Source organism: Mugil cephalus, chromosome 5 (assembly GCF_022458985.1).
Source record: "Mugil cephalus isolate CIBA_MC_2020 chromosome 5, CIBA_Mcephalus_1.1, whole genome shotgun sequence".
Classification (NCBI taxonomy): domain Eukaryota; kingdom Metazoa; phylum Chordata; class Actinopteri; order Mugiliformes; family Mugilidae; genus Mugil; species Mugil cephalus.
In genome coordinates, this window is record NC_061774.1 from 17,083,355 (window position 1) to 17,097,028 (window position 13,674).

The 13,674-nt window shown below is 42.3% G+C and overlaps 1 protein-coding gene across 2 annotated transcripts; it reads left to right on the plus strand.

Annotated features, from left to right (window-relative positions):
- Positions 1 to 1,867: 1,867 nt before the first annotated feature.
- On the plus strand, positions 1,868 to 12,539 carry anxa6 (annexin A6). 2 transcript variants are annotated; one of them, XM_047585482.1, is made up of 25 exons: positions 1,868 to 2,038; positions 3,038 to 3,094; positions 5,091 to 5,175; positions 5,358 to 5,452; positions 5,580 to 5,693; positions 5,775 to 5,865; positions 5,956 to 6,035; positions 6,264 to 6,320; positions 6,536 to 6,629; positions 6,844 to 6,939; positions 7,029 to 7,087; positions 7,270 to 7,392; positions 7,479 to 7,537; positions 7,782 to 7,860; positions 8,475 to 8,556; positions 8,642 to 8,736; positions 8,858 to 8,971; positions 9,532 to 9,622; positions 9,724 to 9,803; positions 10,030 to 10,083; positions 10,165 to 10,258; positions 10,356 to 10,451; positions 10,570 to 10,628; positions 10,807 to 10,944; positions 12,071 to 12,539. In XM_047585482.1, exons 2-25 carry the CDS (start codon positions 3,092 to 3,094, stop codon positions 12,128 to 12,130), a joined length of 1,998 nt encoding a protein of 665 aa, XP_047441438.1. In that variant the 5' UTR covers positions 1,868 to 2,038; positions 3,038 to 3,091; the 3' UTR covers positions 12,131 to 12,539. The 2 variants fall into 2 exon arrangements, with proteins under 2 accessions (XP_047441438.1, XP_047441439.1); XM_047585483.1 differs by having other exon boundaries at positions 1,872 to 2,038; positions 10,807 to 10,929.
- Positions 12,540 to 13,674: the final 1,135 nt, after the last annotated feature.

Below are 13,674 nucleotides of genomic sequence, written 5' to 3' on the forward strand. Positions count from 1 at the left end.
TTGCTGTTATTCTGAGAATATGTTAAAAGGTGAATGACTTTAATCAGTGGCTTTACTCCGCACTGCCAGACACAGATGAATGGTACATGTTACGCATTAGGGTCTAAGTATCATCATTACTACGTCCAGAAGTTTCCCCGCAGAACACAAGATGTGACAGTGGGTCAGACTTCGATGTGAATCTTTTCTTATCTTCTTTTCTTTGATCAAAACAAATCAGCCTGACAGAAAGTTCACTGCTGTATCACATAACTTTTACTTTCTTTAATAACTGTACATGAAGGGTGTCAACAGAAAAGCTGGTGGGACAACCTTCACAGATGGAGCTATCCCAATGTTCTATATGAGGCCAAGAACCCACAAACTGATGGAGAGATTAAGTAGGGACCCGCTACCTACTATGTGTGTGTAGCCTACTGCTGTTTATAAATATACATTAATTATTATCATTTTGAGCTATTCAAATAATACACAGGTCCAAATATTCATTCATTCATTCAGATTCTAGTCAATTCTTGGGGGGGGGATTAGAAAAATATATACAAAAATGTCTAATCGATCAAAGATCTTGTGTTTGCCCTGTAGTACCTCCGTGACCCCCTCCTGTTGAAGACCTATGTTCTACATATAAAGTGTGCCTGGACAATAGCAACTGTTGTTGATAGGAAAACACCTGCACTGTAGCACAATGGCTTGTCTGTCATCGTTTGTGACTGCACGGGTTGGCTTTCCTCTCTGTTGTTTTTTCCTTTCAGGTAACTGCTGTCAGGAGCTGGGCTCTTATTAGAGATATGCCACATCTGAGCAGGCTGCGTTCAGGATATTGGTCAACATTTCTTCTCTCTCAGCCGGCTGACTGACTTATTAACCCAGATGCAGACATGACACACATACTGACACATACTGAAGTATTTCATTTTATGAATGTACTCTTTGCGTTGTCTTTTTGGTCACATCCACCTGAAAGATAACAAAGTTTCTTCCTCCGGGCTTTAATAATAATCTGCTGGTCGAGATCATTTCCATCTTTCCCCGATCACTGTCATAATATCTGTCTGACTAATGTGCTTTACTGAATGTTCACCAGAGCGAGTATTAATGACATGAATATCACTGTTTCCTTTGACAGATTCTAGTCAGGCCTAAACACTGAGTCATGCTTGTGCTATGTGGGGCAGTGATACTCCGGGCTTCCTGTAAGTCACCTCTAGTTTCTCATCATCTCTTCTGCCACTGCACTGCTTATGTAATGTCATGAATGAATGAATGAATGAATGATTGCAGTGATCTCAAAGTTTCCACATGCAAAACTAAAGGAAAGAAAATAAATCCAGGAGTACAGTAATCAAGTCGAAAGTATCCATTTTTAATTTCATTTTCCATTTGCTGACATTGTTTCTCTCCGTATCACCCCCAGCCTATTCCCCCTTTTTGCTATGCTGGCTTCTCCCCCCCTCTCTCTTACTGGAAAGGACTCCTGACGGGACAGAAATAGAGCAGACCGGTGCAAGCAAGTTACCCTCTGTTAAAATCAAACTTGACTCACAGTCATGTGACACAGTTTAGAAATTCAGACTCAAGGGTGAAACACGTTACTGAAGCTTCTGCCCTTAACCATGTTCTTGTTTTCTCTGACTTGAGTGCAGAGGACAAATGCAGAAAGAATAGCTGGTGCTTCCCAGATGATGACGTGCGTAAAATGAGCCAAATGTCAATCATCCAGATCTTATACTCACATACAGCTTAATGGACATTTATTATATTTTTCTTGAATCGTAAACTAAGAGATTGTTCCGTTTCATTCAGTCTCTCAAATTCTCACTCACTCTCTCTCTCTCTCACACACACACACACATACATACACAGCCTATTCACACACTTTCAAGAAGCTACGCGAGAGAGTCGCATTCGCTGCGTCACGGAGGACACGTAACGAATCTAACCGGGGGAGTCAGACCGAGACCAGGTTAGCGGGGGCAGACAAGAGACAGCAGGACCACTACCACCCAAATAAAGCGATACTTCCTGCATTGAGAAGGTAAGCTGCTATAAGCTGCGGTTCGGATCCGTCTTCTTTCAGATTTCAGCAGGTCAAACACACGCGCGGAGAAGATGCGCTGTGCCAGAAATTCACCCGGACAACTTTGCTGATGCGGCACTTTAAATGTGTGGGATTTGCTGCAGAAAGACAGGCAGTCATGGGGACGCATGCAATTAAATTAAGTGTGTAAATGGACGTAAAAATCCTTAATGGCCTAGTTTTGTTGTCAGGGAAAAGTTAAATTACAAATAAATAAATAAATGTATTCTTAAATTTAAACACTGAGAAGTTTATTCTATAGTGTGGGTATGAGAGAAGGGTGTGGCTCTGTGTATGCAGAGGCCCAATCCACCCCAGACCTTGATTCGGACGTTAAGTTAAACTGTGTGTGCTATTTTGGGAGAGCTTCACTGGTGTCTTAAGCGAACAGTACACCTTTTAAAACCTGCATGGTGTTTTGTAGTCCACATTCTATATAGAAATCTGTACAGATACACGGTTTAATATGTGTAGTTTAATCTTAATTAAGTAATTCTGTGCTCTGGTTCTAATTTCACTCAATTTGGGAAAGTTAGCAGGACTCTCCTCCTGGATTTCCATATTATGCTTCTGAATGGCTGCAGTTTTAGTTTAGAGTATGGCAGCACGGAAAATATGTCTACATAGTTCTCCTTAATGTAAATACCATCGGCCGATGTGTCATTCCGTGAATGTGAGGTCAAGTCAGAACAGAAACAGAAAATGGTCTCCCTATTCCTTTTTTGGCCCTCTTGCTCACAGTTACAGACGGTAGCACACAGTTCATCAGCCTACAGACAACCCCCTGTTCTGAACTCCCCCCCTCCCTCCCCGGTTGAAATTTACTCACAGGAGGAGGGATCGTCACCATGTGTGACATAATTCCCCCCACTGCAGAGGGGAATGATCCCTTCAGTGAAGTAATGTTTGTAAAGCTGCTGTCCAGCTTTGTTGAAACATTTCTCTCACTCTCTTTAGGCCTGAAAATTCCAGATTTCCAGTCAACGCTGACACAGAAGACCAACCACAGATATGGTAAGGGGACCTCTCTCATCTTGCGTTATGTTAGTGGCCAACATCAAACGTCTCACCCGATCTTGAATACGAGCGGTTTTGTTTGCCGCTGAATGATGAGTGGATAGAGTGAAGTCACCTGCTGCCAGCTGCCATCATGTGAGCCCTCCCCATCATAAAGGGAGCAGTATAGGGTGTCATTGCTACCTGCACGTTTGATAGACACACCTGAACGCATCTTTCCAAAGACAATACTTTGTAGAATTATTTAAGACCCGTGGCAGGCATCCCTTTTTCTCGAGGTGAATTGATTGCTTAGATTTATCTCCACATTAGTGTTAGCCTTGGTAACAGAAGAAACGAGCTTCACGTACAAGAGTAGGAAGGGGTAGAAATGTAGCTCACGATAATAAATCCACATCAGGACTCCACACATGGCCCTTGATGCTAAATGCTATCAGTGTAGTTAAAACGCATGTTGCTAGGGGCTTGTGTTTGTGGCCCTGTTGCTACGTGGGTGAAGCTCTCCAGCTGTCGTGATGAAGAGTGATGGTTGTCGCTGTGAAGCAGAGGGTCAGAGCATGTGCAGTGGCCCCTCAGAAGGGTGGAGAACACATTTTGGCTCAAAGCCTTGATGCAGCAGTAATCCCCACGGCTGCAGCTGCAATTCGAGTGTTTGGTTTTTTCATATCATACCAGGAGTTTGGAGTTCATTTCATCACGACATATAGCATGGTAATTATCATATGGTTATTGATTGAAGAGCTTCATATGTAGTACTTTTTGTACTAATTTTTTTATTATTATATTTGAACTATTGCATGTCAGACACCTGCAAAGAGAGTTGTCCTGTTTGCAACCCGACTCCATGCACACCCACTCTCCCTGGTGACAGACGCATGCTCCGGCTACAGACACACACAGCAGGTTTTACTCTGTTCTGCTGTGGGGGAGACAGCTGCAAGTAGTCAGCTGCTGTAATGGCTGATCTGACTGCTCCTCCTGTACCAGTGCCACATTTACCCAGCCCACTGCAAACACCATGCAAGAAAGAGTTAATTCGGTCAATGCACTTGCAGAGAAAACACATGCCCCTAAAAGCAAAGTGTATTCACCTTTATATAAGATAAGATAAGATAAGATCTGCCTTTATTCATCCCACAGTGGGGAAATTCTCGTTGTTAACAGCAGCAGAGACATTCAACATCACAAACAGTGTACACAGTGCACATATGCGTCGACTAAAGAATGGAATATAAAAATATCAAAACATATGTATATAAAAAGCTATATTACAACAAACAAGGTAGTGTTCAAGTAAAGAGGCGGGTATTCTTATAATCATAAATGTACGTATATGATCACACATCTCCCGTTGGCAGGGTGATGCAGACAGTGCAAAAAACAGCAGGTATATAAGCAAAATATAGTTTTATGTACATGTAGTTAAGATTGAAAGGAGTATTGCACATGTATATGTAAGAGATATTGCACATTAATGTAGTTGTGGGTCTACTGGGAGTAGGCCTTGTTTTAGAGCCTGACAGCAGAGGGGAAGAAGGCCCTGCGGTACCATATGGCAAATGGCATCAAAAATAACAAGTCCAGGGTTGAGTAGATTTGCAAAGGTGTTGACATGCTTAACTTGGAAACTTCAATCAGCGACACAAGAATAACTCATCCAAACAAATATCATAGTGATGCGTGACAATCTTAGTTAAGTGTGTTAGCATGCTAACATTTGCTAATTTATTAGCACGCAGGGGAGCACAGCTGAGTCTTATTGAAGTGTGGTACATATTGTAGCCAGGTAGGCCGTCAGTCAGTTGAGATACATGGAGACACACTGCTACATTTGCAATGTCTAGAAAATAGTTTTGTATATCCCTGCTACACAGAGGTGTGGATTCTCCATGATCCCACGACGAGGTGGCCGAGTGGGTTCAAATCCCATCCTTGTCGACGGGATACCTTTAAACAACCTTGAAGGACTCATTAACACTGGTTCATCTTGCAGGTGTTCAGAGGCACAGTAGTAGATGCTCCGGACTTTGATCCCACCGCTGACGCCGAGACACTTTACAATGCTATGAAAGGGATCGGTGAGTGCCTCCCTCCTCCGTGAGTTTAGATCATGTAGATACCTTATTTAAAGGTCGTCTTTCATCCTTTTCTCTTGTCAGCTGAATTATCATGTGAAGAATTTCTTCTCATAGCAGTTGTGACAGTTAGCTCAGGCTGGGATAATGTTTTTGTTAAAAACATCTTGCTTTGTGTTCCTCAGGTAGTGATAAAGAGGCCATCCTGGACCTGGTCACCTCTCGAAGCAACGCACAGAGGCAGGAAATCGTCTCGGCATACAAATGTAGCTTTGGACAGGTATGTATATTTACTCATATGTAAATATACGTATGTGGATCATGTTTATCATGTTGTACAATAAACACTCAAATTTTAGTTGTAGTTATAACTCTGGTAAATATATACTTTGATGATCTGTGTCCAGGACCTGATTGAAGACCTGAAGTATGAACTTACCGGAAAATTTGAGCGTCTCATCGTCAGCCTGATGAGGACCCCGGCCTACCACGATGCCAAAGAAATCCATGATGCGCTCAAAGTAGGACACTCTCTATCAAGTCATACTCAGGGACGAAGGTGCAATTTCATATTTAACTTTATACTCTTTTTCTCTTTTAAGGGAGCTGGAACAAACGAGAGATGTCTCATTGAAGTCCTGGCGTCTAGAAACAACCAACAGATTCATGACATGGTGGCCGCGTACAAAGACAGTAAGGCCTGATAAATAAGACATAAATTTTAAGCAATGGAATGTTGTAAATGTATCCATCATAAGTTTACACTGATGAATTCATCTCCAGGTTATGGCAGTGACATGGAGGAGGATGTAATTGCTGACACTTCGGGTCACTTCAAGAAGATGCTGGTTGTTTTACTTCAGGTCAGTTCAGTGTTGTGTATCATCTGCATAAGCTTGCACACGTGCACTTTATGCTCAGTCCCTTGTATTGTACTTCCTTAGTCCTAAGTCTCCGTGTAGCTCCATGGTCCTGGAGGAACGTCCTCTTATCTCACTATGACCCTGCTATATATGGTTGAAATGACAGTAAAAACCTCCCATTTAGCCACAGTGGCTTGAAAACGCTGACTGATCATTTGATGATTCCAGGGGACCAGAGATGAGTCAGGAGTGGTGGATGCAGACTTGGTGGAACAGGATGCACAAGTAAGAATGTGAACTTTTTGTGAGTAATAAAAAAGGGCTGCTGGGGTTTTTTTTTGACTTCATAAAAGAATGAAATTAACACTGTAGCTAAAAACCACATGTTGATTACTAATTCATTGGTTTCAGCAAGGCATGCCTCCAGAGACAACCCTGAACCTTTTTCTGTTATTTTTGCCTCATGCTATCTGTGTTTTCTCACCCCCTCACACACACAGGACTTGTATGCAGCTGGAGAAGAGCAGTGGGGCACAGACGAGGCCAAATTCATCATGATCCTGGGAAGCCGGAGTGTGACCCATCTCCGCATGGGTGAGGGATATTAACACTACAGTGAGGCATCCGAGTGAGATTCTCACCGTGACCTTAAGTGTCTCAGGTCCTAATGGTGCACTAAAAGCTGACATCAGAGTGTAATTGTGGGAATTCCTAGCTAGCAGAGGAAGAAAGAATGTTTAACTGCTAATAAAGTTAGTTATTTACTTACTGGACTCCCTTTCTCCTGTCTTTTTTTTTGTTTGTTTAGTTTTTGATGCATATGAGAAGATTGCAGAAGTGTCCATCGAGGACAGCATCAAGAGCGAGCTGTCCGGAGACTTTGAGACCCTGATGCTCGCTGTTGGTAAGAAATACAGTTAAAGTATCACTCCACAGGGACACAGGTCTTGTTGTTAGTTTAACACAGTACTTGCTTCTGATATCTTCTCCTAGTCCAGTGCATCAGGAGCGTACCCATGTTCTTTGCCAGGCGTCTCTACAAGTCAATGAAGGTAAACAAGAAGTCATTCATTCTGGTTTAACACTATATGTGTAGACAGAATATGACTCATCAGCAGTGTTATTATGACATTTATATTTTTACTTCATATTGCAGAGCAGCTTTTAAAAGAATTGTCTCATTATGGGCACATCTCCATAAATATTCCTTATGACTTGTCTTCTTAACTTCCAGGGTCTCGGCACAGCTGACAACACTCTGATCCGGATCATGATTTCTCGCTCTGAAATTGACATGTTAGACATCCGGGAGTGTTTCCGTCTCAGATACGAGAAGTCACTTTATAACATGATTAAGGTTAGAAAAAAAGCACAAATATTTGTTATGCCCTTAACATTTGAACATAGTACCCTACTAATATGTATGCTATGTATGGAAACCAGGACGACACATCAGGAGATTACAAGAGGACTCTGCTAAACCTGTGTGGAGGGGATGATGAGTAAGTAACAGAATGGCTGCAAACAAAAGCCTGGGTTAACCAGATGGGGGTGGTAAAGCACCACTTTTCAGAAGTGACGCAGTGAAAAGTAAAAGTTGATACTCGATTGCAGATTTAAAGCGAAGAAAATCTATTTTAGCAGAGAGTCTATTTCATAACAGTTCATCTTCTCCTATCCAGTATGTTCCGCTTGAGGGTTTGACTTTGCTGAGTGTGCCATGTTGTGTCGAATTGTTCGTTACAGCTTAGCAGGAGAGTTCTTCCCTGAAGCTGCTCAGATAGCCTACAAGATGTGGGAATTAAGTGCCATGACCAAAGTGCAGGTTTGGGCCCCATCCACTCCCACACTAGAAGTGTCACTGCATGTTTGACTTGCCACCGCCTTGCATCTTGATTACCTGCTGGCCCTGCAACGATTTGCTTCTGGCAGCGCCACAAATGTGCGCTGATAACAACGCCACGTCTGCACAGTGAAGGCTTTGTCTAACTGTGGATATGATCAGAATGCTCGTCACTGAAATACAAATAGTTTTTTGTTATAATGCACTCTGCGAGCCACCGTTTGCTACGCTTTGTCCTAGCAAGCGGTGAATGTCAAACAGCTCTCCGCGTTTTTTTGTCAACAAAAGGCTGTTTCACAAAACTGAGCTGTTTTCCAGCTCAGCAACCTTTTCATTGTTGGTAATGTCATGAGTTTTAACCTCCAGAGGGCGCCCACCCCCTCAAATGTCAGGAGATCGGAAAACTAGGCCGTTTCATTATCGTAATAAGCTAAATAATCTGAACAACAAACCACTGTGTGAAACATACTATTTTGCATGCTCTGCTGTGTTTATAGTTTTAACCTCATGATGTAGTGTGTATCAAACACAATCTCACTTCATATCATGTTTGTGTGTATGTGACTGTTCCACATTTGCCATTTCCACTACCTCAGCTAAGACCTACAGTTCGCCCTGCGCCCAACTTTGACCCCGCCGCTGATGCTCAAGCCCTGAGGAAAGCTATGAAGGGATTCGGTATGCATACCTTCCCAATAAAGCTCCTCAACGCTGGAGGAATAGTTTCACGAAGCTAATGTCATTTCCTCTCTCTTGACCACAGGGACAGATGAAGACGCAATCATTGACATTGTTGCACACAGAAGCAATGCACAGAGGCAGGAGATCAGACAGGCCTTCAAATCCCTACTGGGAAGGGTGAGAATGGCTAGGGATTGAATCCAACAACAAATTATAAAAATAAATATATTTAATTGACCTCCATCAATGCTTTGTGACAACTTTCTAAGAACAAACATCGCTGTGTCTGTTCGTCCAGGATCTGATGAAGGACCTGAAGTCTGAACTGTCAAAGAACTTGGAGAGACTGATCATTGGTCTCATGCTGACCCCAGCAGAGTTTGATGCCAAAATGATGAGAAAAGCAATGGAGGTAACGTAGGAGTTAACCATAACCATAACCATAACCTGGTTTCATGTATTTATTTCTTTTTTTAACTCAGCTTTTCCCAGGCTGTGACTGTTTTTCACAGAATAGTGTTGCGCCTGGATGTCCTAGCAATTACACAGAAAGTATTTGCTAATCAAATGGCAGAATTTCCTTATGCAGCAAATCTGACTCATTCTTTACTCTGAACTGATGAGAGATAAGTGAAAAAGTTGTGTTTCACAATTTTGCATCCCGATTTTATCGTTTTAGGAGTTGAAATTTGTAATTGGCTTATTTGGTCTACAGTTCAGAGTTGTTCTGCCGGTAAAAGGTATGCTGAATATGTCCGGTGTAGCCTTTAGATTTTACAAAGGACTTCCTCGCTGACTCACAGGCATCAGCACAAGATTAGGAAAGTGTGTTTAAACATGCAAATGTAGATTATGGAAATAGGAGCTAAAATAGGAAAACTTTTTTTTTATATAGATATTATATAGATACCGTAAGCACACATGAGGAGGAAGCATGATGAGGAAGAGCTCACAAATTTATGCTTTTAACAGGGGGCCGGGACAGATGAGCACGCTCTGATCGAGATCCTGGTAACCAGGAGCAACGCAGAAATACAAGCCATGAATGCGGCCTATGAGGAAGGTGAGTTTGGTCCACAAAGCAAACAGTCACTTCCTTGTTGGATTTTTTTTTTTTTTTTTTTTTTCACCACATGCAACTTATCGTTTGCCGCCTCTCTGCAGGCTATAAAAAGACTCTGGAAGAAGCCATTCAGTCAGACACATCAGGCCACTTCTGTCGCATCCTTGTTTCTCTCGTGCAGGTAAAGCTCATCATCATCATGAGAACTTTGACTGTGTTTAATTTCCACGCCCACTCACTGGTTGCAGTCTGGTTTGCGCTGTCTGCTGCGACTTGCTGACAGTGGCAGAGAGCACAAAAGTCTGTGTAATAACTTCAAAACATTTCCTATTATGATGTCATTTAAAAAAAAGAAAATTAGCATCTTTATTCATTTACATAAAACTACTGATGTCTGCCATGTGCAGGGTGCAAGAGAAGAAGGCCCTGCAGATGTGGAAAGAGCTGATGCAGATGCTCAGGTGATTTGGTGCATCCTGTAAGATGTTCAAACATGACATGGAACCTTGGGTTCACGCGTTTGCTCTTTGTGAACTTACCAGGAACTTGCCGATGCATGCAACGCAGAATCTGATGACATGGAGATGAAGTTCATGAGTATTCTGTGCACCAGGAGCTTCCCCCATCTCAGGAGAGGTAGTCAAAGCTGATCTTTACAAATGTAGCACTTTTAGAATTTCAGCTGAAAAAGATTTGGCCTGTGATAGGCGATGACACGTGGTGCTTTTCACAGTATTCCAGGAGTTTGTCAGATGCACCAACAAGGACATTGAGCAGATTATCAAGAAGGAAATGTCGGGAGATGTGAAAAACGCCTTTTATGCAATAGGTAACGACTGTCTATGACTTGGAGCTCCACTTTATTTTACTTTCAGGTCTGCTGCACTCGAAATTGCTGACAGATTCTGTGTTTCTCAGTACTTTCTTGCCCTCTCTTTCCTCTTCAGTTTGCAGTGTGAAGAACCAGCCCTCTTATTTTGCAGACCGTTTGTACAAAGCCATGAAGGTACTTACTGCCGGGGCACTGGATGCCAGACAAAACAAGTGATGAGGTCACATTTTCTGGTGCATGTAATATATTTAGGTTTTGTGTTCCTTCCTCTGTTTCACTAAGAGCTCTCAGACAGCAGCTGCTTCTATAACTAAATCAGAATAAACAAAGACACATTGATCTTGTTCTGCAGGGCCTCGGCACAGACGACAGAGCGCTGATCCGCATCATGGTCTCTCGTAGCGAGATTGACCTTTTCAACATTCGCAAAGAGTTCAAGGAAACGCACGACGTCTCCCTCCATGAATTTATCCAGGTAGAGACTATGATCGTAAGTTCAAAGCTTCGTCAACTAACCCTCCCGGTTGTTTTGCTTTGTGTGCTAGCATGTGACCTGCGTGCCTCTGTGGAGTTTTTGTCTCATTGTCTTTGTCCCGCTCTGTGTCTGCTGCTGTGGTGGGGTGGTGGGGTACGGTAATCTATAGCTTCCTGCGGTGGACTATGGTTCTGTGGCTACTGCTCAGCTGTTTAGGAAATTCCCTTGCATGCTTAACTTCCTCTCTATATCTGCTGCAGAGACAGGAAGTTCCTAAGAGCAGTTCTATAATAACTTACAGATGAAATCACCGTGACACCAATACAGACGAGCAAGTATAGGGTGCCCTGAATTGGCTTTGGCAGAAAAATTATCAGATTGTGCAACAGCAAGGATTGCTGTATAGTGTTTATTCTGAAGTGTGTATGTAGTGGAAAGAGTTGGTCTTTTGTACAGTGAGCTCGTAGAGATGTGTAGATCGGTCTAGCGAGGCAGTTTATAATGTTGCAACAGAGATTCTGCTTTGAGCAATTTGTTTCACTCTACTTCTGTGTATTTATTTGACAATTAGCCAATTTAAAGTAATGTACAGACATGCACAATAGTTCAACTCGGCTTATTTCCTTCCTTTATTCAAGCTAGAAGATCCATGCATTTCTCACGGCCTCACAGTAAACTGACACACTGAAACCTCTGAAGCTACAAATTTTCTGACTGCGTGTCTCATGTGTGGGTTTTGTCGTAGCTTGACCGGCTACTAGTTCTCCTTAAGCTAAGCTTACCAGTTGCTCCGTGTAGTTTCACATTTAGCGTACAGATGTGAAAGTGCTACTACGTATACACAGGCAAATGAGTGTAGTTTCCCAGGTAAGGAACTATTTCTTTAAAAGAATTTTGCCTCGCATAATCAGTGTGATGAGGATGGTTATAAAATCCCTGTCTATTACTGTCAGCTGATCTAACTCCACTCATCACTCCTGATTTTTCTCGATTTCACGACTTGTTCCACTGCTCCGTGTGAACCTGCTTTTCAGTGTCACATCTGTGATGACTAAATGTCAGCAGACGTCAAAAATTGTGAAAAACGCATTTTCCATGAATTCAAGACGCTGTCATGTGTGTGCTTTCCGTCTGCGTCCAGGGCGACACCTCGGGAGACTACCGTAAAACCCTGCTGGTTCTCTGCGGAGGGGAAGATTAAACCAGTCGACAGTCCTGCAGCTTTGTTTCCCAGACTTCGGTGACCACAAGACAAGTGTGATTGCAAAGCGAAACCCCGGTGATTAATGTCGATACGTCTATTGTCAGTGTAATTGCCACCACCACCCAGCCAAACCAAGTGACCTATAACCTATCAGCCTTGCACGCCAGTTTTGTGCTCTAATGTCTGCTCCTCCTACCCAACAGGAGGATTGATATCTATTTTTTTTTTTTTTTTTTTTTTACTCAACTGTGACATGAAGATGTTCGTGTTTGCAGAAATGGGCTTCACATGTATAACACATTTGAGATTCGTAGGTGCTCAAGTAGTGCTTTCAGACTGTAGGCCATCCACTAAATACTGTGATTTTGTGGTATTGTATGTACCAGAATTAAACGAAAGAAATGAATCAAGTGTTTGTGTGTTCTGTTTCCTCTTTCATTTGAATGCATTTCTGATGCAGTGGGCTCTTGTGTATTGCATATAAACAGATCTCTTTTTTTTTTTTTTTTTCACAGTATGTGAAATGGGTGGGTTCCTGGTCTGTATTTGGCAGCTCAATGATTAACTGTGTTGATACTGGCAATAGAACAGGGTTGAACAAAATGGGAACTAGAATATTTAACATCAGAAAACTCCCACTCTAATTCAGAGTCTCTTCTGCTCAAGAAACTCTCAAAAGTAGACATGAGTTTATTGTTGTTCATATCATAGTTGGTGAAGTAATGTAGATAAAGGTTGAGTTAAACTGAGCCTTTCTAACCACTTTGATTTTATGTTCTAAAACACAGCAGAGAGCAGAGGTGTAGCAGGTCTACACACACGCACACACATTTAGACGATCAAAGTAAAAAAAAAAAATAAAAAAAATTCGTAGCACTCTTCTGTATCGCCGTGGCCTTTTTCACTTCGTGTGTTGCACTTGTGCGCACGTTAATGCAGTAGAAAAGTGCAAGGCAGCTGCCTCTGTTCTTGTTAGTGTCTCAGTTCATTGCATATGTGTGAGCGCAGCTGCTGTCGGGCCATGTCAAGTTAAAAGAGGAAAGAAGAAAAAAGATGTATGCGGTGAGGAAATCCCCTGCAGTACGCCAAAATCCAAGGCAACAAATAGAGTCTGCAGCAGCCAGTCAGTCAGTCACGTTGGTTTTAATGGCACACCCAACGTGAAATTGCTCCATTTGATGATAATTACAACAGATTAAGAGATTACTTCAATAGCACTTCGTTAATATCACTATACAGTGCACAGTGTTCTTGAATTTCCCTTTTGATAGCTGGGGGAACTTTGTGTTCAGTGTTCCGCTTGTACAAATAGACTGTAGTTTACATACTTCTAAGCTGTCATGACCTCAGAGAGATGTTTCTTTAGGCTTTGGCTTTTTATTCGCAGCCTCCATGGCTGTGGTAGCATCATGATGTGATGGTGCAGCAAAGCCACTTCACATACTATATGTAGGCCTACTGAACTGTGCATAGAAGTACACAGAGTGCAATGTTACAATTTGGTTGTGCATTTTTCTCAAACTTAGTCACATCATGTGCCT

What these genes read in the sequence shown, in the direction of transcription:
- anxa6 (XM_047585482.1), top strand. An exon ending in TGTGACCCATCTCCGCATGG is followed by an intron (nt 6,630 to 6,843) that starts GTGAGGGATATT and finishes TTGTTTGTTTAG; the next exon opens with TTTTTGATGCATATGAGAAG. An exon ending in TCCAGGTAGAGACTATGATC is followed by an intron (nt 10,945 to 12,070) that starts GTAAGTTCAAAG and finishes GTCTGCGTCCAG; the next exon opens with GGCGACACCTCGGGAGACTA.